Genomic DNA, 22,578 nt, shown 5'->3' with positions numbered 1-22,578 from the left:
ATGTCAGTATATTTACTAGTTAGCTTTCACATGTAACTTGTATTGTTACATGTGCAGCCCTATTACTTTCAGTCAACCTTCAGATGGGCCTTCAGCTCTGGCTGGAACCAGGAACATGAGTTTTGTGAGTTCTTTAAACCCCAGTGGCCTCCAACATCCTCAAATCTCAACCCAGTGCTACAAACAGGGGATGAGAAGGAATCAGTGGCCAGATTGGAGCTTAACTTGCCAGAAATGTGTAATGCAATTCAGTCAGCATGGACCATTATTAACTGTTTCTAGATCAGTCCAACAAATTTAGACTGCTTTGAACATAGATCCAATGTAAGTACACTTTATATTCAATAATATATCAACATTAAAACATTTTATGTATACTTTTGTCAAAAACCTCACACTTAAACGGGTCATATAAATGGTTGGAAGATTATTTTTAAATTAGAGAAAAGCAAAAGCTAATAAGATTAATCAAAAAAGCTTTATTCATAAAAATTCAACAATAAAACACAACATTTTAAAATGATATTACAGAATTAAGAAGAATAAAATTTGTCAACACAAAACATAACTGGCCATTTTTTTGTACATTGTCCCAAAGTTCTTTCCTTCTTTCAGGTACAAAAATGAGTGTTATAAAAAGACATTCTTTGAAAAAAATATATAAAGGACATATTCTACAAAACAATTCAGTAAAGAGGTAACAGACACAGTGAGTGTTAACCAATAAAGCCTTTCTTCATATCTCAGTCCTTATGCTGTCTTTTCTAAACAGGAGCTGCTTTATGACTTGATAGTTGAGGAACTATAAACACACTGTGGCTTGAACCTGAGCTGAAGTGCTGGCTGGACTGAATGCTACTTCTCTCTGAAAAACAAATTCAGACAGAATAATATTGTGCTTGAATATTCCAAAGAAGAAGTCATTTAAATTAATATTGTATTATTAATGTATGGAACAGTGGTCATCCTCCCTTTTATATCCCCTAACAACCTTCCAGTTACAATAATTGTTACCAAAATTGTTACACTAATTCAACCACTAATACAAACTGAACAATAATAATAAAGGTAATGCCATGAAATCCACAATTCAGTTCAAAAGGCACTTAACTCTTGACTGTCTGGTTTTCTTATTTAATGTAAGAATGTACTATTTCTTTGACATCAAACTGTCACTTTGCTTTCGATGCAGCATCGATGTAAAGGGTGGAGTGCAATCATTGCTGCTGTGTGGAGCCACTTAGATTGTCAACACCGGCCTTATACGGGAAATGTACTCCACTGACAAGCAAAGAGAAGAGTTGTGGTCTACATACCCAGAGATGCACGTAGAGTATTTACAATATGACCTGCACATAGTCAATACACTACCGGACAGACGTTTGGGCCCGCCCTTTAAAATCAAATCAACAAGACACTGCTTTTTCAAAAATGTATTCAAAGAAAACATCATAAATGCCACGGACTGGTTTTTAATATTTTATAGGCTGTAGTAACACATTAATTAGCCACAACGACTATTGGTTGTTGATGCTTGAAAGGTGCTGGGAGGGTTTGGACACAATTTATCTCCAAAAATTGTCGTGCCCTGAATCTGGGCTACTGTGATAAAGGCAAGGGGTGGTGGTTTTGATTAAACTTTTGATTAACTTTTATATCCATTAAATGACACTTGTAATGTTCTGTTGTAATAAATTTGGAAAAAAAACAGCATATTGATTTAGTGTGTTGAGAAAGTTACACAAATTGTGTATCCTTGAATAGATAATCAGGTACCTTTTAGTTGTTCGCATTTAATTGTTCCTGCTCATCTCAGTCACTCTAAACTCACTCACTCACTCACTCACTCACTGAACACTCACTCGCTCATGCTCCACTCACCCGTGTTAGCTATGTGTGAACAGTGCTCACTTTCTGGAACATTCTGCTGTGCCAGTAATCTGGGTTGTCAAACGAGTTGCGTCCAGCCTGACACCGGACCCCAACCCCAGTCCGAACTTGCACAAAGGGCCCAACGCCTGAGGGCTGCCTAATGCCCCCTTCCTCCTCCTCCTCCTCCTCGCTCTGTATGTTCTGGTACTCCACAGAGTCACCAGGGCCAGCAGCGATCCCCACCCTGAGAGACTCCATTTCTTCGTATTCATACACCTCCCCCTCTGCCCCCTTCAGGCCCTGCATCACCAGCTGCTTCTTCAGCCGGGGCTGTCTGTTCATATACTGGTACTCTCCGTCCACCAACTCATCCTCCTCCTTGGGTTCCATAGAGTCTCTAACGCCGGCCCTAATTCCTGGCCTGCGGACGTCTGGGTGTACATTTGGCCTCTTTTTCACCCCATGGTTTATGTCCATGTACTCATATTCAGGTGAGTGCTGCTCCTCGTCCGTGTGAAAGTACTCAGTTTCTGCGATCAGAAATTCTGGGTCCGGGACATCCTCATCCTCACTGCGACTGTAGTCATCCATGGAGAACTGAGAAATTGCACCACTGCTCTCTGAGCCCTCTATGGAGGACCTGGCCGGGTGCCTGGATCCTCGCGACCTTACGCTGTTGCTGTCGGACAGAAGGCGTCGCCGCCGTTCGTGGTTTGGCCTCAAAGAAACATTAAGCTTGTTCATGTATTCATACTCCTCACATGATGAATGAATGGTTTCTGAGGGTAGGAAGAGAAGAGAGATTTACTAATGGTTTATCACAAAACACCCAGAATGTAATGACAATGTAAAAGGTTTAGGAGGTGTTAAAAATGCTATAAACTAAGAATGTATTCAGAAATTATGCCATTAATAGAAGTCTAACAAATCAATATTTGGTGTAACCACCCATAGCCTTCAAAACAGCATCTGTTCTTCTAGATACGATTGCACATGGCTGTTGAAGGATCTCTGTTGGTCTGCTGAAGGAACTCTTCTGTCTCTTCATGTAATCTGAGACAGTCTGCCAAATGCCTTAAATGTAAATGTAAATGTAAATGTAAATGAGACAGACTCAATAATGTTGAAAGCAGGGCTCTGGGGGAGGGTCATATAAATCACGTCTAGGACTTTCGGTTCTTCCTTATGTTTAATGACATTGGTGGCATGTTTGGGGTCACTCTCCTGCTGCAGAAAATATTTGGGGTCAATTGTAAGACTAGCTGATGGTATTGCAAGTATCTTCTCTGCCTGCACTTCTCAGCATTGAGGACACCATTAATCCTCACCAGATTTCCAACTTCATTTGCAATAATGCAACCTCAAATTGCAAGTAACCTCAACCATGTGTATGTTGCCTGTAGAATCACATTGTACATATCTTCAGGCAAACAAAAAGCTCTATTCTACAGCCATTAACCATTTTTCAGTCTGAAGGCCATTTTTCTGTAACCCAGTTCCAATGATTTTGTGCAGAGTTGAGCCACTTGGATTTGTTTCCATGTCAAAGATGCATGGCCACAGAGGATGAAACATCTTCATTCCCCCCTATCCTCTGCATCTTGCTCTTTCACAACAACCGCCTGCATGTCTTCTCTCTCCACATCCATAAACCTCCTACTAACCCTTCACTCACTCCTGAATCAAATCTCAGCACCTTTAACTGTGCCACCTCCAGAATGCTTCTAACATACTCTTCCTTCACATTAACACCTGCAGGGGGCACGTGGACGTCCACGAAACCGACCGCATGGAGGCATGTGAGGAAGAGATCGGCTGCCATTCACCCCCATGGTAGAACAATTTGAAATCTCTTCCAATTCACATGGCCTTGCCATCCATCTGGTCTCCTGCAACTCTCTACCTTTACCAGTCATGCTGCCAACATTCAATCCCTACTCACACTTCCTACGGACACACCCCTCTTCCTATTTTTTTCAGCCAACAGTGGCCAACAATTTCCACTGTCACCCTGGTGGAAGTACTGGTGGCACAGCTAGACAGTTGGGTCCCACCGTTTTGCTGCAATGATGATCTAACGACATTTTCAATTTAAAAAAAGTTTTTAAAATAAAAAAAAAATGTTTAGTACCAAGATGGAATAAAAAAATGACTAGTTTGTGTGACATCACTAACTCTAATTTCTAGCTTTAATTCGACAGAAAGAATCACCTCTCTCTGGGCTGTCCATCTGGCCTGGCAACACATAGCCATTCTCATCCTCCTTCCCAAGCACTTTTGGAGAGTGTGTGCCTGTAATTAGCACATCGAGTGCTCCTGATAGGCTGTCTCTCTGCGATATGTAGGCACTGTCCTCTCGATACCGACCCCTCTTCAGGCTGCAGACAGACGAGAAGTCTTCGTTCATCTCCAGATCTACCATGGTGCCTCGTCCCTCAGAACTCTCTGACATGGTGCGAGTGGAGTTCAGGCGAATCCTTGATACCCACAGTTTCTATGGTAGAAAAGGACACACTGTGTCATGGGCAGAGCATTCTAAGAAGAAACACATTAATTATATTAGGTGAGGCATACAACTGACCTGAGACTGGCTGTCTACACTTGGTGTCATGGCCATATAACCCGGGCTCGATGGAGTCAGACCTCCCTAAGGACATTGCAGAGTTGAGTGGAGATCCACGTTTTAAAATCAGATGGACATTGAAGGATGAATATTTGATGTTCAATGGTGCCACACAGTTAAAGGTTCTCACCCTGCTGTGGCCATCCAGCACTGATCTGGACTGACTTCGTATGGAGAGGGAATGCAAAACCATGTCATCTTCAAGGATTTCCTCTTCCTGCTCACCCAGTTCCTCACCTAGAACCTCTAGCTCCTCACCCAGATCATTTAGCTCTGTAGCCCCCTGCATGGGCTCATCAGAGGAGGACTCAGGTAACTGGTCATCCCCCTGTTCGGGAGAAGGTCATATTGAATTACACTGTACAAAATACAGGAAAATCATAAGGATGACAGCTGGAATCTGTATTTTACATTTATTTTAGAATAATTGTAACAAATTTTTCACCTTGATGACCAGGTAACGAGCTGGGTCTCTTGCCATTCGGGTAAATTCATTAGCTAGTTCCTTAAATGTTGGTCGGACGTTTTCATCAATCATCCAACCTGTAGTGAGAAAACACTGTAATTTCATAAACAAAATACTAATTCATTTCAGAGGTCATCTAAATAAACTAAAAGCACAACGATTCATTAACTAATTATTTCTTCATTTCCAGCATTTTCATGGGATTTGAACCTTGTTATGTTGTAAATCATTGAAGGACTGATATGTAAATTAAGAGAATTAAACAATCCCCAAATTTGTACCAAGACGCACATTTGACCATGACCATGTAAACATCTATGGTGCAGATCTGTGGCTGGGAGAGACGTTCCCCCTTCTCCAGTAGATCAGGAACAGCCTGTGGGCGCATGGAAGCGTAGGGTTCTGCCCCATATGACATCATTTCCCAAACAGTGACACCTACAAAGATGAAAATGTTACTTATCAGTTGCGGATACGTAAATGGTAATGTCTGAGTAAGAAAAGTGTTCATGTGCAGTCTCACCATAGCTCCAAACATCACTTTGATGAGTAAAGCGTCGAAATAAGATGCTCTCTAGTGCCATCCATTTAATTGGGGTCTAAGAAGGAATATGCATTTGCATTCATTTTATAATTCATATATGAATTTATAGCAAAACTCAAAACATGCCTTGTGAGCCAAAATGGAGATGAAAATTAATGCACAGACTTGGGAAATGGTAGTGGGTCACAAATGAGTGCCCATCATCAAGAAATTTAGAAAACATGGGTCAGCGGCATGGGGGAAGTCTGAGATTGTGTAGCTGAAGCGCCACATAACACTTCCTGATTATATGCTTGTACACTAAAAACACATTCAAGGAAGCAAAATGAATCCAAATAAGAACCTTAAGGTCATTGTAGAAGTGTTTTTTGTCATCTGGGCACAGAAGGTCAGCTATGCCATAGTCTGCAATCTGGACCGAGTTGTTCCTCTTTAGGAGGACGTTACGGGCTGCCAGATTCCTGTGGACCATTTGATGCTCCTCTAGGTAATACATGCCCTAGGGAGTAAAAACAAACCATGATTCAGGTGCGCAGGCAGACTTAGTGTACAGTAGTGTAACATATGTTTAATTATAGTTTAGCCTGTCACATGATAAACTTTCTGGTTTTATGTTGTTATGTCATCACAACAACAGTGGAGCTTTTCATCTACAGGCACTTCATCTGTGACAAACAATTTCAACAAAACATCCTCCCTCATGGTACTTTTACTCATGCAATGCAACATCATCTAATGTAATGATTTACAACAATGTACTTCTAAGACCACATAATACGGTCTGTGACGTTACCTTGGCAATCTGGACACACCAGTTGAGCAGCCTCTGAGGGTTTAAGCTGTCTTTGCGCTGCCTGATATGTTCCAGGAGGGACCCCTGAGGGCTGAACTGAGTAACCAGTTGCAGACTGGGTCCAGGACAAATGCCCAAAAGCCTTACAATGTAAGGGTGGTCCAAGCTACCCATCTCCAACACATGCTGTGGGAACAATATTTCAAGATTAGACATACACTTATGACAAAAACGATTGTCGAAAATGCTGATTTAGTGCAGCTGTCACGTCTGCGTCGGTGCCACCCCCCCAGACACGCACCCCCTCTGCTGAGAATTAGGGTCCGTGTCTGTGTCTGCGTGTCGTGTTCTAATTCCTTACTGTGCCCTAGGCGGTAACCATTCCATCACTACTGGTTTGTGGGTTCCTTCTAGAGTCCCCTTCATAGGGCTCTTCGGCACAGGGAGTGATCCTCATGGTGAAACGAGTGTCAGGGGTGGCTTGTCATTAGCCCCCTTATTTAAGTCCGCCTGATCCCGAGTGCTACAGAGTCCTTCCCCCTTGTCTGTGTTTTCTGGAAGTTCTGGTTTGTTCATTGTGTTTTTTTGTGTGAGCCTTCATGCAGGTTTGAGCTCTACGGCCAGCAATTCCCACAAGGCAAGACGTCTCACAGTGACCGTGGGCCAAGCTCGAGTGGAAGAGTCCAACTGTCGGGCTCAGAGGTAGTAACGACCCAGAACTGGAGGACAGCGCTTTTGGCATGGTTTCTTTTGGTTCTTTTTTGGTGCATTTCTTGTGAATAAACACCTTTTTTCGTTTCAACACTTGCCCCGTCTCGGTCGTGGCAGAAGCAGATAAAACAAAGGATACTTCCTATATACACCCACTTCTTCATAAGTCTTTATAATGATATATAGATATAACATTTTTTCAGATATATTATTATAGAAATTTTTGCTGTTGACTCTTACATCTGTGACTTCATTGAAGGATTGTTGGCCTGTATGTTCAGTAATTGTCTTGATGGCAACTGGAAGCTTCACAGTGTCACCATTGGGGATCCACCAACCCTGGAAAAAAAAAAAAGTTAAATCTATTTATATATTTTTTTTCAAACACAAATTGAAAAGGATGCAAGAAACATGAGAAGAGACCAACAGAACCTGAACAAATGTGAGCATAAGCAACATAAGCACCTTGTGCACAGAACCAAACACTCCAGATCCAAGGAGTTTGATCTTGCGAAGTTCAGAGTCTTTCAGGATCCGAAGATGAACTTTGGCCCCCTTTTCTCCTGGTTCCAAAGGGTCAAAACTCTGGAGCAAAACATTCATAAAACAGTCATACAAGAGTACATATACTCATGATTTTTCACATGAGTGGCGCCAATATTGTCTTCTACAAGGATGATTTCTTCACCACTGTTTGTAGCAACTTACACTCATGTTATCACACACAAATCTTTATAAAATTCATAAAGGTCGATACATTATCTAAAATACCTCTCCACTCTCAAGGTATCTCCTCATGGCCCGTTTGCGTTGGATGGTGACAGTGCGCCGGTACAGAACACACATGAAGAAGATGGATAAACTTAAGAGCACTGCTGTAATCACAACCAGCACTAAAGCAGTTGTGGGCAAACTGTGAAGAGAAATGTATGTTTTATCCATCAAGAACATGCAACAATGGCATGTCAGCTGTAAAACTCACATTGAACACTAGAGGGAGACACTAACCTAGAGGCAGTCTTAGTGCTCCCCTGACAGTCATCAATGTTTGGGCCTGTGCACCTGAATCGCATAAATAGACAGCATTATTTTATTTGTGTTACTATTACAACATTATTCCCATTAGAGAATTACTCTACATCTATTTTATTTTCATCTGTAGAAAAAGAATGTGTGTAGTTGTTAACCCTTTCTCACCTTTGGGTGCAGTTGGCATGGCAGGGTTCGCAGCTCCGCTTGGCACTGGGGTATTTATAGATGAATCCCTTATCCCCCATTAACCCCTCAGGGCAAGATGACACACAGTGAGGACCATCCTTCAGGTTGGCGCAGGCTACACATTCATGAGCGCTCTACAAAGAGAGGGGGGTTATTGCTTATTGAGATATAATAAGATAATCCTTTATTAGTCCCACAAGTAGGAAATTTGCTTGCCTAGTGCCTAGTGGGTAACAGACTCATCTCTGACCAGACCACCACAAAGTCACAGGTTCAAATGCCATTTACTACAATTGTGTCCCTGAGCAAGACACTTAACCCCGAGTGTCTCCTGGGAGACTGTAAGGTCTATTTTTTATCAATCACCTTGAACTCTTAAGATGCGTTTTTGAAACCAAACTAATCAACATCCTGGTTTTAATGGAAACTGAATGCAAGCCTCTGTCCATGTTACTGTACCGGGCCAGTGCAGGCGCTCTGTCCCTCCTGAACCTTGCACTGTGGATGACACGGCAAACACTCTCCGTCAGGTCCCACAAACTCACGGCCTTCACTGAAGAGACAAATAGAGAGTGGTGAGGAGGACAGGGCTTAATAATAAACAGAACGCCAATAAAGATAACGAGACCGACTGAATCACACAGGAAGCAGAACTAACCCTGAGAGGAACCGACACTTTTCAACACACTTGCCGCCTCTCCTGAAGTGCTTGCAGGATACACACTGGTCTGGTCCGGGGCCCCAGCAGCCATCAGAGGAACACAGGGGGTCACACACATGCCCCTCGGCAGCTGACAGACACACACAAACAATGTGAACCGCCGGACAGTTTATTAGGGGGTGATGTCATGGTCACGATGTCGTGGTTATATTTTCTTCCCTTTTCTCTCCCAGTTGCAAACTGGGATTGTTGTAGGCACATGATCTCAGCGACGATGATAATAGTAAAATGACAAAAATCCTTCTGTACAAAATTCCTATTAATTGCTGAAATCCACAAATACTCACTGCACTGTTTGACGGCCTTGTTGTCTTTGATGTTTTTCAGCCGGCGCTGGGTGTGTGGGTTATTGGTGAAGATCCTGGTCCAGTTAACGGTGTTATAGTAGCACAGCTTGCTGTTGCCATTGATGTAAACACTGCCGGCGTTGATCTGGTGCAGCGAGTGAAGCCCCAACGACATGAGTGTGGGGATCTTCATCACCGACAGCGCGTAACCACCACTGAGAAGGAGGAGGATAGAGAGAGCGAGCGAGAAGGACACAGGAGATGCAGTATGGGAAGAAGGAATGGTTGAAATGAATGAATGATGCCAGCATGGCAAGTTGTAATTCAGCTGCTTTGGACATTATGCCAACTCGGTGCCCTGGTACTGAACTTGAATTCTACACACCCACAAAACAAACACACGTGTATTTACCCAAAACAAAACCCTAAACTTAACTCTGCAACAGATCAGAATGGCTCTGTTATGGTAACATGCAACACAGTGTAACAGCAGGGGTCATGCAGTAGATCACTCTCACATTATATATGAGTTTTTAAGGCTATAAGTGTTGAAACATTAGCATACCTTTTGTGTTTTACTGCTCTGCTGAAGGGAACGTGGCAGAGGTAAAGAAGGTTGGGGGGTTCAGGAGATGATGACAAAGGGGGGGGGGGGGGGGGGGGGGGGGGGTGACATGATAGGGGAACAGCAGTCAGTTAGATTCATGCTGTATGCAGTATTAGAAACTGATATTTAGTACGTGTTGTGGGACAGACATTCTGTGGCCTCTGGTAAAGAGTTTTTTTTAGTGGTGGTCTGAATGCTCGGTTCTTACCTGTACAGGGATCTTCCTTGTATGATTTGCAGGTTGGAGAAGACCGATAGATCACTCAGTTCCTTAGGCCATGATTGCACACTCAGGGTATCTGTTTAACAGAACAGATTAACAGGATTGACAACCCAAATCTGCAAAATATGGTCCAATAGGCATTTGTAATTATTACTTTTTCCTTTGTGTGTAGATAGTTTTTTTTTTATATATAAAAGCCTATGTGTTTGTCTATACAAAATATTTTATTAACATTTATAGGCTATCTTTACATTTTATACATTTATACAACTAGTGGGTCACATTTTACCTGTAATTTCTCTGACTGTGTTAAAGATTTGTAATTTTTTTGGATCCAGGGCACTGATGTTTTTATATGCATCACTACAGGAAAAAAGAAACAAACAAAACAGACAAAAAAATGAACAAAAGTACACCAATAGGTTATGTAAGTTGTTCTGGGATGTGGCACCGAAACAGAAGGCCAGAATTGAAGCCACATGACGCTTCTAATCACTTCATGGCATGTAGTAATAAAAGGATGCATGTCAGAACGCTCACCCTTCTATTCCTGTGATGAGGAAGTACAGGCTCCCCTGGATCTTTGTGCAGTTGATGAAGCTGTCGATGTTCTGAGAGTCGACTGTCTGTCTGGACTCAGAGCCACCAGTACCCAAACATGCTGGAAAAAAACAGACAATTAATGTCTTTGTTATACCCATATTTTGTATTGTAATAATTGGTACATGAAAGCAGCCAGTTAAGGCCCATGACAAAGTTTTTCTCTAAAAGTGGATTTCTCATTTCCATGTTTTCGTGTGGACAGCAAAGCAACTTTTTGTGTAAAAATGCTGATGTAGCCCATTCTGACCTATGACCCCAACATGTCATACATTTACGGCATTTATCAGACGCCCCCTGGATACATTCAGGGTTAAGTGTCTTGCTCAGGGACACAATGGTAGCAAGTGGGGTTTGAACCTGGGTCTTCTGGTTCATAGGCGAGTTGTACGTGTGTGGACGTGTGTGGACCACATTGTACGTGTGTGTGTGTGTGTGTGTGTGTGTGTGTGTGTGTGTAGAAGAGACAGAAGAGAGTGTTTATCACCTTTAGGACAGAGGCCTCCGCATGGCTCACACTTTTTCACTCCTTCCTTCTCCACCTCTGTTTTGTCCGAGGGGCAGCGGCTCACACAAGAACTGCCATCAACCAGGAAGTTGACTGCGTTGAAGCAACATTTAAAGTGCTGTGAATTTGACTTGTTCAAGTGAGTGAAAATGTCTATTGTCAAAGTATTGAGAAAGTATGCGGGTGCTGTAGAGTACCAGCACCTCAGGAAGACTTACCAGGACACTGGGACACGCACATGGAGCCATACTCATACTTGGCATTGGGGTTGGGCTCCATTTTGTATGTTTGCTTGTTGTAGATGAAGGCCTGAGGACACTGGGACACGCAGGAGCCTGAGTTATTGAAATTCCTACATGCCTGGAGACAGAAAAGACAGACAAAATAGACTAAATGTCAAACAAAGTATGTTCAGCTATGAGTTCACTTCAAAAAACGTATTTTCTATTTGCCCGCCCTTCCGTGTCCGTTATTAGCTGAATTTCAACACCAACACGACTTCTTCAGCACGATGAGCTGCTAATAAGAATTAAATCTCACCAAACAAGGAAAGCTTTGTCAACCAATCAGCCTGTCAACCCTTCCTAAATTAAAGTCAGAATTATAATTCTTGCATTATTTAACAGTGGATTTAGTATTATTGTAACATCATACACTTTTTCTGTTATTAGAACAATCTTTGATATATTTTGCACAGACACAAGCCCATCAATTACTAACATTATTCTAACATTATTTCATTTTCTGGCCAATTACAGCTACAAAAAAGTTTATTAAATGAGACCAGTAGTTTATTAAAGTTATATTTTTCACCAAAAATGTTCCACACAGACAAGTCCATCAATTACAGCAGCAGTAATAGTCATAATATTAAAGCCTACTTTTCACTCAAGCTAAAGAAAAGCCACAATTGACTGAACTGTGAATTGGTGGAAAACTGAAATATGTAAAAAAAATTAAAAATTAATCAGCTGTATTTTTTTGGTGGGTTTTCGGTTTGTTGTAGACTATGTGTCTAATGATGTGCGTTTTAATGAAGGCACGGCTGTGATCAGCCCGAACAGGGTGTCTGCTCTCATTTGCATCCCATCGACTCACAAAGCAGTCTGTGTCCAGAGGGCCGGTGCACCCGCCGGCACACACAGTGTGGCAGCAGTCGCTGGGGCTCTGGCCAAAACAGCGGCCGCTGCACTGTGGTGCGCACACCGTCTTGGTCACTGAAAACGCAAGCAGAGCAGAAACAAGGCCTCATTGATCTGTGTGTACGCGAGTGTGTATACAGAGATAGGACGGGCGCGTATTACTCACAGATTTGACAGGAGTCTTCACCGGGCCCCCAGCACGGCCCCTTGCATGCCGTGTGACACGGCACTGAAAGACAGGAAGTGCACTATGAGACGCTGGGATGGCTGCTGCTGGTCTTTCTGGCTTGCTCATTATGCTACTCACGCTCTGGCCCGTTGTCCTTTACGATGACCTCTGCTCCGCCCGCTATGTCCTTCCAATCAATCCCTGGAGCGTAGCTCAGAAAGGAATTCTGGTGGATCTGGACATTGCCGTTCAAAATCTCTGCAAAAAGAAAAGCCCAACGTGTTTAAAAGAGGGGTTATGTAAGGGACATTGTCTCACTCTTATGACCCCCCTTCTAGGGACATGTTTCAGGCACGTGCTGCCGCTGCTTATGGTTTGGAATCTAACTCTTCACTACCCACTAGATAGGACGTGTTCATTTTCCGTGTCTTTCCTCAGTGCTCGTTTCTGGTTTGGGGTCTTGGGTTTGTTCATCTTGCTTCTTTTGCTATTTCACCTGTACCTGTGTTTCCTGTGGTTGATAAGCTCTTGTGTCTGTTACCTCATATCATGAGCTGTAGAACGTGTTTACCAGTTTAAATTGAAAGTGAAGTGATTGTCATTGTGAAACACTGCAGCACAGCACATGGTGACACAACGAAATGTGTCCTCTGCTTTTAACCATCACCCTTGGTGAGCAGTAAGCACCCATAACTTGGGGCGTTCCCAAATTCTAACTGATATCATCAGCAGCCCAATACAAATTATTCTAATAATAATAATAATAGAATAGTAGTACTATTTTACTAGCAGTTCATCTGGCTAGACTGGGCCAACACTGACAACCATAGATACTGTCATGGTAGTAAAAACTGAAGTGGGAATATCCAGCCTGCACACACAAGACAACCAGGAAACACAACATAATCTTGGCAACAGTTGAGGGGAAAAGTTGCCCGGTTGCTTTTCATTTAAAGGAGTCACGTGATAGGCCTAACAACGATGGGCAGCTGCAGGAAATGATCCTCGAGACCGGATTACAAGGTGAAAAGGAAATAAAAAAGTGCTTTTCATTACTGAAAGAATAAATGAAATAAATGGGAAACAGAGCCTGCTTATGTGAGTGATCTGTCATCCGCTTCAGCATTATTGCATCGTTTAGCCTTATGGCAACCTGGATGTGACAGTAGAGAAAGGTCTGTGTTAAAAATTATTGTTCAGAATGACAGAACTGCGGTCTCAGACTAAGAAAACAGTAAAAGAGACAAAAAGACACACAGACAAGTTGATGAGAAAAAGCAACACACACACACTCTCCGTCATTCACATGGAATGAAAAAAGAGATCAGTCTAGTTGCAGGTCAAGGCATGTACTGCGGTATTACACTCACTGATGTATGCGCGTGTGTGTTTCTGTGTAAGGTTGTGTGTGTGTGTGTGTGTGTGTGTATTGTGAGGGGGATATGTAAAACTCCCACTCATTCTTCCATTCATGAAACTTACTGTCTTCACCAAAACTCACCCACTCACACACACAGTCCGATCAACACATACACCTTTTCCTCACTTCAGGATTCAGCCACTGCAATCTGGGGGCGTGTGAGAATATCAAAGCTCTCCCTGACTTACCAGGAATTGTCATAAGCGCACAAACACGCTGTTACTCGGAGCTGACACACACAGGTACATCACCATTGTTCAGGAAGAGTTGATACTGATGGCAAAGGTATGTATCATGCTTAATGTCTTTAGAAAACACCCAGCTCTTTTGCGTGTAAAATTATTTGTGTGTAAACTTTAATGATGTGAGTCGGATGACAACTCTCACAAAACCTACTTTGAGCCCCACTGAAATATCAAATTCAAAAGTGCCAAATCTGGCAACAATTCCCTTCCTCCGGCATTCATTTTAATGTTCTTTGCTCATTATACTGCTTGTTCATGTCACGTCACATCAGTGTTCATCCCTGCTACCAAACCAAATATGCAGATTTTACTCAATAATTCTCACTGGCAAACTTGGCAATCTTACAAAATGCTACATCTTGTATCGAATCCCATAAATCCTAATGCTGCCACTGGGGACCACGGTGTGCCGAAGCACGGACATTCAAATAAAGGAATCAAACTAATCACAATAACATGCTATAAAATGTAAATCTAAATGAAATGCTTTAACCTTTACACTTTGCTTCAGGTAAGTGTGTTCCTCGGACAACTGTGCGTGTGTGTGTGGGACAGTAAGCATGTACCAGTGAGGTGTGTGAGGCCCAGCTCCTGCAGTCCATGCACACCATCCTTCTGGTAGTTGAGGAAGACGTTGAGAGCGAACTTGTTGTCGTAGAGCGTGGTGCCTCTGATGACACGGAGCTGATCCAGTGGCAGCTTGCTGAATTGGTTCAGGGCGATCAGCACGTACCCTGTCACTTCTCTGATAGACTGACAGACAAAAGATAACATTAAAGATTAGGTGCAGTAAAACAAATTGGGCCATGCATGGTTCATTTTACTGACAAGCACATTTCAAAATGTATCCTTTGTTAACAATAAAATGATAAAAGTGCAAATGTTTTGATTTTCAATATATATATTTATGCAAATCAAGCACCAGTAAATGTAGCAAAATGTCTGTGTGTGACCTCTGGAAATCCGGTCCTGGAAAAAAGGGGATTCGTTTTTACATCCTAGACAATGACATCATCCACTGGAGACAATGATAAGACAATGAAAGACAGCTTTTCCTTCCAGGAAGTCAACTGGCGAAGACCTGATCTGATCTTAACAGTCATGCCTAAACCTCACATACCCTGCAGTAGAATAGTAACAAATGGATATACGGAAAAAAAAATAATGTAATATAATAAATTTTTTTAATATAATATACATTTTCTGTTGAATTATATCAATTTTTTGGGAATTATCATTTTTATGATGAAAAATTAAAAATTATATAAATTGAATAAAAAAAAAAAAATTATTACATTCTAAGATGCTGCTCAGTTTGAGCCGTGAATGACGGTGCTTTTGAGCCTGCAGCTGTGATGGACAACCCATGCACCACGACATCCCCACAGCCGTATATTACCTTTCTAACAAGAGTTGTGCTTTTACAATGATTCAAAATGTCAGTTCTGACAACAATGAAATATTGTGAATAGTGATCCCATCGTCTCACCCTGAGGAAGGAGAAATCGCGGTGGTGCTCCATTTGTGTGATCTCCAGGTTACCCATGACGATCTGACAGTCCGTGTACATTTCCTTCAGCATGCTGTATTGGAATTCTGTGGACCCGGTCACACTCAGGCCATTCTTAGTTCCAGAGCAGACCACTGGAAGGACGAGAAAAACATAATCTACTTCAAACATGTGCTTAACCACAACATATGAAGTTTAATTCAGAATTTGGATACTGAGTAAAATAAAATAGTATAATATAACCAAAAAGCTGTCAATTGCATCATTAACCTACAGAAATGTATGTAAAAAGTGAACTGCTGACCAATCCCGGACAGCGAGAGTGGAGCATCGGTTCAAAACATGACACAGTTTTGCTCTTTCAAAATAAGAAGTTCATTAACCAGAGCCAACGTCTGGACCAGGTAAGACAATGGGCAGAGTAAATATTTGTTTATTTCCTGAGAACCAGCAGGGGCAGACAGAGAGGAAGAGAAAGAGCAACACTGCTTTGCCATTCAAATCTCGACCTCAGGATCACCGACCGTGGGCCTGTCCCGAAGGCTGGAGATTCCATTAAAGCAACACATTAAAACCCTACTTATCATCACAATGTGACACATGCAATACACAAGAACACACATGGGGCTGGGTCGTTGTGTAAAAATAGCTAGCTGCACACACACTGAACAGAATTAATCACTTCATTTTAAATCTTGGTTGCATGAAAAAGTCAGAACACTCCTCTGTATCACACACACAACGACATTTCGTACTGATCTGCAATAATTCATTTGAAATATAAAATTGGCTTTTATGATCTACACCATACAACCATACAAACATTGACAAGCCTGCTCCCTTTTTCCAACCATTTTAACATTTAAACAAAACTATTTTAACAAATCTATTAAATAAATACATATGAGGTTACACATAGTGGTAGTAGCCTAGTGGGTAACACACTCGCCTATGAACCAGAAGACCCAGGTTCAAATCCCACTTACTACCATTGTGTCCCTGAGCAAAACACTTAACCCTGAGTGTCTCCAGGGGGACTGTCCCCTGTAACTACTGATTGTAAGTCGCTCTGGATAAGGGCGTCTGATAAGTGCTGTAAATGTAAATGTAACATTTAAAAAAAGGGTTTACGGTGATGGCAGCGTTTCACACTCTTGGTTCCTCTCAGTCACTTTAAGTTAGACAGTGGGCATGGCTTTCAACAGTCCTCGTGTTAACAATCATCTCATGAAGCTAATATATTAATGTATAAGAGCATAATTTGAATTAATTATGATTGACGGACACCAGTCAAGTAAAGGAAGTCTTATTGTTGCTGGACTAGGTTCACCTCCTCAAGCAACCCAGCCGGTTATGAGCTATCAGAGGACGGCTTAAAAATTACTGAGAACTTGACAATGGAGGTTGAGAAATACCCATGAACACCTGGAGAAAGACAGACAGGCAAACACACAAAGACACACACACGCGGCCACACACTCAGGAGCAAAAATACAATGACACGAGATAAGAAACTGATTGGACCAAAGTAATACAAAGTTCAGCAGTAGAATGCAGGCTCCCAGGCACAGAGAAGCGGCAGCCAAGCAGGGCCGCGGGAGACCTCCACATCTTCCACAGCTTCATTTAGAAGATGCAGCTGGACAGAACACCTGCTAGACTTGAAGACAGTAGGCCAGCCGCTCCAAGACAGAAACACTCGATAATTCTGTTCAAGAGGGACATTTCAGAACTTGCAGATGGGCGACAGTGAAAGACTGCGGGGCGGGGCGACGTGTGTGTGTCAGGGAGACACTGAAGCGCTCTGTGTGTGTGTGTGTTTGTGTGTGTGGGAGGCAGAGAAAATGTGTGTGACGGACACATGGACACAATGACATGATTCTGTAAACGCACAAAAACAAGCGCCAGCACTCAGTTAATGTCCTCAAATTATTCCACTTTTCCTCTTCCAGTCTGTTCCAATCCTCATGATGCAGCAAATAGTTCATTCCAAAACTTTTAAAGTAAATACTCAATCTTTTTGTGAATCAATCTCACACGTAATCAAAAACACACATACATGCTTTTTGTACACAATGTCCTGAATTTTAATGCATGGACTGGTTCAACTGCCTCGGTCCTCTGAAAACAAAATGGGAAGAAAAAAAGAAATGGAGGAGGAGATAAACAAGTTGCTGAGAGAAACAGGAGCGAGGAGTCAGGTAAACAGAAACTTGGCTCCCGACAGCAAGAGATTAGCACATACCTACCTGCCAGAGACATTCCCTCACACACACACACACACACATCCAACTTAACTCCCTATCAATCAACCTGCAAACAATGCATATTCGCAAACACGTGTATGACCCTGCAAAATAGTACGCTCAAACACACACATCACCTGTCAATAACCTGTAAATAACTCAAAATCACGAATCCAACCCTTCCGCAAATTAACACACCAACACACACTTCACCTGTCAATAACCTGTAAATAACTCAAAATCACAAATCCGACCCTTACGCAAATTAACACACCAACACACATACACACACTTCACCGGTCAATAACCTGTAAATAACTCAAAATCACGAATCCAACCCTTCGCAAATTAACACACCAACACACATACACACACTTCACCTGTCAATAACCTGTAAATAACTCATAATCACGAAACCGAACCTTCCGCAAATTAACACACATACACATACAGCACAAAAAACATTTAAATGTTTGTGAAGTGAAGTGTGTTCAACTTCATGTCGTAAACAGAATCCCAGACTTGTGTGGTAACATATTTCAGGTGAGTCAGTCAGGTGTCACTCCACTCAGTGTGTGTGTGTGTGTGTGTGTGTGTGTGAGAGTGGGTGGAGTTCCATCACATGGTTAATATTTCAATTGGCTAACAGACAATCCTCAGAAAAACAGATTTGTTGACGTCTGGCCCAACAGGGAAAAGCCAGTAAGGAAGAGTGGCTGTTTCTTCACTTTTGTTCGACTTAACTTCCTTAATCAGCAAATAGGAATATTTATCTAAGAAGTAATCTAAAGACAAAAGCAATGCACAGGTTTTATAGCAAGTGCAGCCACACTACAGCGTGCCTCGACTTTAAACTCTAATTCACTATTCAAACTATTGATGATGAGTGCCACCTCCGAAAAGCCATTCAATTACAGGAGCATACAGGCATGTTGAACTAATTTACACCGGAGGCAATATTATTCGCAACATGAATATTTTTTAATGGCTGTCACCTACTGGGAATTCTGCAGTCAAGTGATGACATTAACTCAACTCAACTGGGGATCGTAAGAATAATAACTAGACTGCATTTAAACAGCCTAGCGCATCCCCAGCAGGCGCCAGTGTGGTACATGTAGTGTCCGGAAACCCAGTTATGACCAGGTGTGAAAGAAACCTAACAATGTTTTTGCCTTACACAACTCTATATATATATATATACACACACACACACACACACACACACACACACACACACACACACACACACACATACACACACACACACACACACATATATATATATGTGTGTGTGTGTGTGTGTATGTATATATATACACACACACATACATACATACATACATACACACACACACACACACACATTCAAACTTTTCTCACCCAACCAATCAAATCTAAGGACAGCCAGTTGTTTTTCAATGTCAGAACTTATTTTCTGTGGTATCTCTAATCTATTGGGCTTTATGGCGTGTCCATAAAAAGAGTTATCTTATGTCCAGCATGTAGCACGCATACGCTGCACACACAGGCCTCTCTCTCACGTACAAAACACACAAACACGGTTATAAAAGGAGGGCAGTGACCTGCCTGCCAGATATGAAGCTTATTTAAATTATAACAAGTTAATGCAAGGAAAAAAAGCCCTATAATAAAACATACACAGTGAGTGGATGTTCAAAAGGCATTTTAAGATTAGGCATTCTAAAAGCTTAGAATTTAACCCCTTGATCATGAGATCCTCCTCATAGCAATAGCAATCCAAGTAAACATCCAATCTTTTCTCTTTTTAAAAAAAAAACATCACATTAAAAATTACCCCAAAGAACAATTCAAGATCTGGCCTACAGAAAAGTATCCCCAAATTTCCCAACACCACATTTTAATATAAGAATACAAACGACTGAAACAAGTGACTTAGTAACCTCAGGAGTCAGGAGTGTTTGAGATCTAACGTCCTTTTGCATTGGATAGTATTTTATTGTATTCTGAAGCAGAGCAGAGGCCAGTGAGCATTCCACCTTTCCTGGTGATATGGTCCATGTGCAGGCTGGACACCATCACCTGCTGCTGCTGCTGTTGTTGTTGTTGTTGTTGTGTAAGTACGGACTCCGCCTCATTTGCCAATGGTCAAAAGTCAAACCAAAGTTGACCAACTCTTGAGCAGGTACAGGCTGGTCGTAGCCTAGTATGTAACACAGTCACCTATGAACCAGAAGACCCGGGTTCAAATCCCACTTACTACCATTGGGCCGCTGAGCAAGACACTTAACCCTGAGTGTCTCCAGGGGGGGACTGTCCCTGTAACTACTGACTGTAACTAAGTCGCTCTGGATAAGGGCGTCTGATAAATGCCGTAAACGTACAGGCTCACTTACATTCACCAAATGGCGATAACGCACGCCAAAAAATGCAAAAATAGCAAGAGCTCATGTTCACATTCCTGCAGACAATTATTAAAATGGTTTGAATTTCCCGAACCTGCAGCGTGGCAGGTTTAAGTCACCCCGGTGCGAGAGGTCACCCACCTTCCTGCGTCTGCGCGCGCGCGGGGACCCACGGCAGCGCCACGCACAGCGCGAGCAGCCGCAGCGTCGCCGCCATCCCAGAAAACGCTGAGGAGGGCTGGTCCAAATTCACGCTCGTTCCGGCGTGAGAATGAAGGTCATGATTTAATGTTTTTTTTTTTGTTCTTCTTCTTTTTAAAAAGCTTTCTGGGTTTTAATTCCGACTGGTGCGAGACGAACATCCATGTCGGCGGCAGCGAAGCCGCACTCGCGTCAACAAGCGCGCCGCGCGTCTCGTACTGCAGCGCGGCTCCGTGCGACTCCGGGCGGAGCGCTGATTGGTCCGGAGCGCGGCGAACGGACCAATCAGGAGAGGCGCGTCGGTTGCGCAACGGCGCTCGACAGAGATTGTAACTTCTCTCTCTGTCATGAGCGTGAAACGCTTCAGTTCGTTTCCCCCCCCGCCCATTGTTATTAAAAAGTATAACACAAGAACAGCAAGAACATATTTGTGTCGTGGCTGCTTCTCTTAACTGCACGGTCCGAGCTTGTTTTGTGTCTGAAGGAGCTCCTTGTGGGAAATTAAAAATGTGTGTTTTTTTTTTACAGAGGCCATGTGAGCCATTGCTCTAAAATATGTGTATTTTTTTTGGTTGTTTGGGGTTTTTAAAGCGGTGGGAACATGTGGGCCGCATGAAAGAACATCCTAAAAATAATAATAAGAATAATAACTAAGCATGGTTTGAAATATTTGCTAATGCACAAAGATGTGATTCTGGACAGTTTTATTGCTTCTTTAATTATTGCAGCTGATTTCAACTCTACTAAAATGATGGGAAAGTGTTTTCTAACGATTTATGAAGATTTCAAAGTGACAGACTTGGGTTACCTAACACAGCATCCACTGGAATTCTAGACTAATTGTTTCTTATAAAGTTCCTCACCACACGTACGCATATATTTTCTCATATTCACCCATTTGATGTCTTTTGAATGCACCAAACCATGACCCAAAACATTTGAACAGTGGAGTAAATGGGTTACGCAACTTGCCATAGAACACTGTTCCACACATGCAGCTCCGCCGACCACATCAAAACCTGCAGTACAGGTTCGACTCTAAAGGAACGGTGGGTCAGAGGGTTCAGACTTGAGCCAGGGGTGGAACCAGCGGAGTCCATCGCTGAGCTGCTGCTGCATTCCCGCTTCGCCTCTTATCCGCACTGCGCAGAGGCCTGGCCCTGATAATGCCAGGCCGCTGTGAATAAAGGGTCTGAGAAGACTCGCTGTTTGCTGTGAAGGGACGTATTGTGTCCCACAATCGTCAACTGGCTAATCGTTGTTTCTTTGATGGTACTGGATCGAGATTTTTACAATGGTTCCCATTGTGGCCCACCGAGTCGACCGACTTCTGCACCTCAGCACAAGAGCTCTTACAAACACGCAGAGCAGAAGGCATGTTGTGTGCGTCAATAGCAAAAAAACTCTCATTTTAATTAATGCCAAGTTGTTGTCCAGTGTGACGCGCACTAAATGGTGACTTTCCAACGTGACGCAGAAGCCCCTTCTGAGCCAGCATTTCATACGTTGAGAGGATTTATTCCACGTACTTCATGCATTTATGTATTTTATAAACACAATAATGAATATGGCCTTTTTTTTCAAGGTGATAAAGGTGATAACATAATCTAAATGTTATATACAGAAAATATAAAAATGACAGGAAAAGCTTGTTTTTTTGTTGCTCTGTCATATTAGTTGCTAATTCCACCGTTTTCAGGCAACAGCCGCGAACAAGACACGGGCTGATTTAATTTTGCCTCAGCCAAACTGATTCTAGAAACCGAGGTGCCGCCTCTAGTTGTGACAGCTACACATCTCCTCCTCGTCACTGGGCAGAGTTGGGATTGCCATGGTGAGTTAACACGAGGAACATCGTGGTCACACGAGCCCCCCAACAAAGACAATGGTGCCCTGCTGGAGCACTAATCGCTCAACAACAAGCTGCTTTTGTTGTAAGACGTTGTTGTTAGCACGTAATTCCAGCTTTCATGCAAAGCCTCCGCGCTCCGCTCGAGTAGGAGGTGTAGTAGGGTAGTGGAGGAACTGGTTTGCCCAAACAGGCTCTTCCTGAAGAACCCGTCAGTGTGAAGCACTGATTGAACA

At 42.6% G+C, this 22,578-nt stretch overlaps 1 protein-coding gene across 3 annotated transcripts; it reads right to left on the bottom strand.

The window, feature by feature from the left end:
* Positions 1 to 459: 459 nt before the first annotated feature.
* Positions 460 to 20,682, bottom strand: erbb3a (erb-b2 receptor tyrosine kinase 3a). 3 transcript variants are annotated; one of them, XM_028998029.1, is made up of 29 exons: positions 20,434 to 20,682; positions 15,639 to 15,793; positions 14,716 to 14,902; positions 12,623 to 12,742; positions 12,482 to 12,544; positions 12,272 to 12,390; positions 11,392 to 11,533; positions 11,153 to 11,266; positions 10,606 to 10,726; positions 10,355 to 10,428; positions 10,051 to 10,141; positions 9,801 to 9,821; positions 9,236 to 9,450; positions 8,886 to 9,018; positions 8,687 to 8,780; positions 8,207 to 8,361; positions 8,018 to 8,071; positions 7,781 to 7,922; positions 7,475 to 7,594; positions 7,250 to 7,348; positions 6,299 to 6,484; positions 5,849 to 6,004; positions 5,485 to 5,560; positions 5,253 to 5,399; positions 4,941 to 5,038; positions 4,626 to 4,823; positions 4,454 to 4,519; positions 4,084 to 4,366; positions 460 to 2,651 (listed from the first exon to the last, which is right to left on the bottom strand). In XM_028998029.1, the coding sequence occupies exons 1-29, from the start codon at positions 20,507 to 20,509 to the stop codon at positions 1,891 to 1,893; spliced, it is 4,266 nt and encodes a 1,421-aa protein (XP_028853862.1). In that variant the 5' UTR covers positions 20,510 to 20,682; the 3' UTR covers positions 460 to 1,890. The 3 variants fall into 3 exon arrangements, with proteins under 3 accessions (XP_028853862.1, XP_028853864.1, XP_028853865.1); XM_028998031.1 differs by having other exon boundaries at positions 9,801 to 9,818; XM_028998032.1 differs by lacking the exon at positions 9,801 to 9,821.
* Positions 20,683 to 22,578: the final 1,896 nt, after the last annotated feature.

The sequence above is a fragment of the Denticeps clupeoides genome, chromosome 12, assembly GCF_900700375.1.
Source record: "Denticeps clupeoides chromosome 12, fDenClu1.1, whole genome shotgun sequence".
In the NCBI taxonomy this organism is placed as follows: Eukaryota; Metazoa; Chordata; class Actinopteri; order Clupeiformes; family Denticipitidae; genus Denticeps; species Denticeps clupeoides.
The sequence above is the reverse complement of the archived record's forward strand: the minus strand, read 5'-3'. Positions and strand labels throughout refer to the sequence as shown.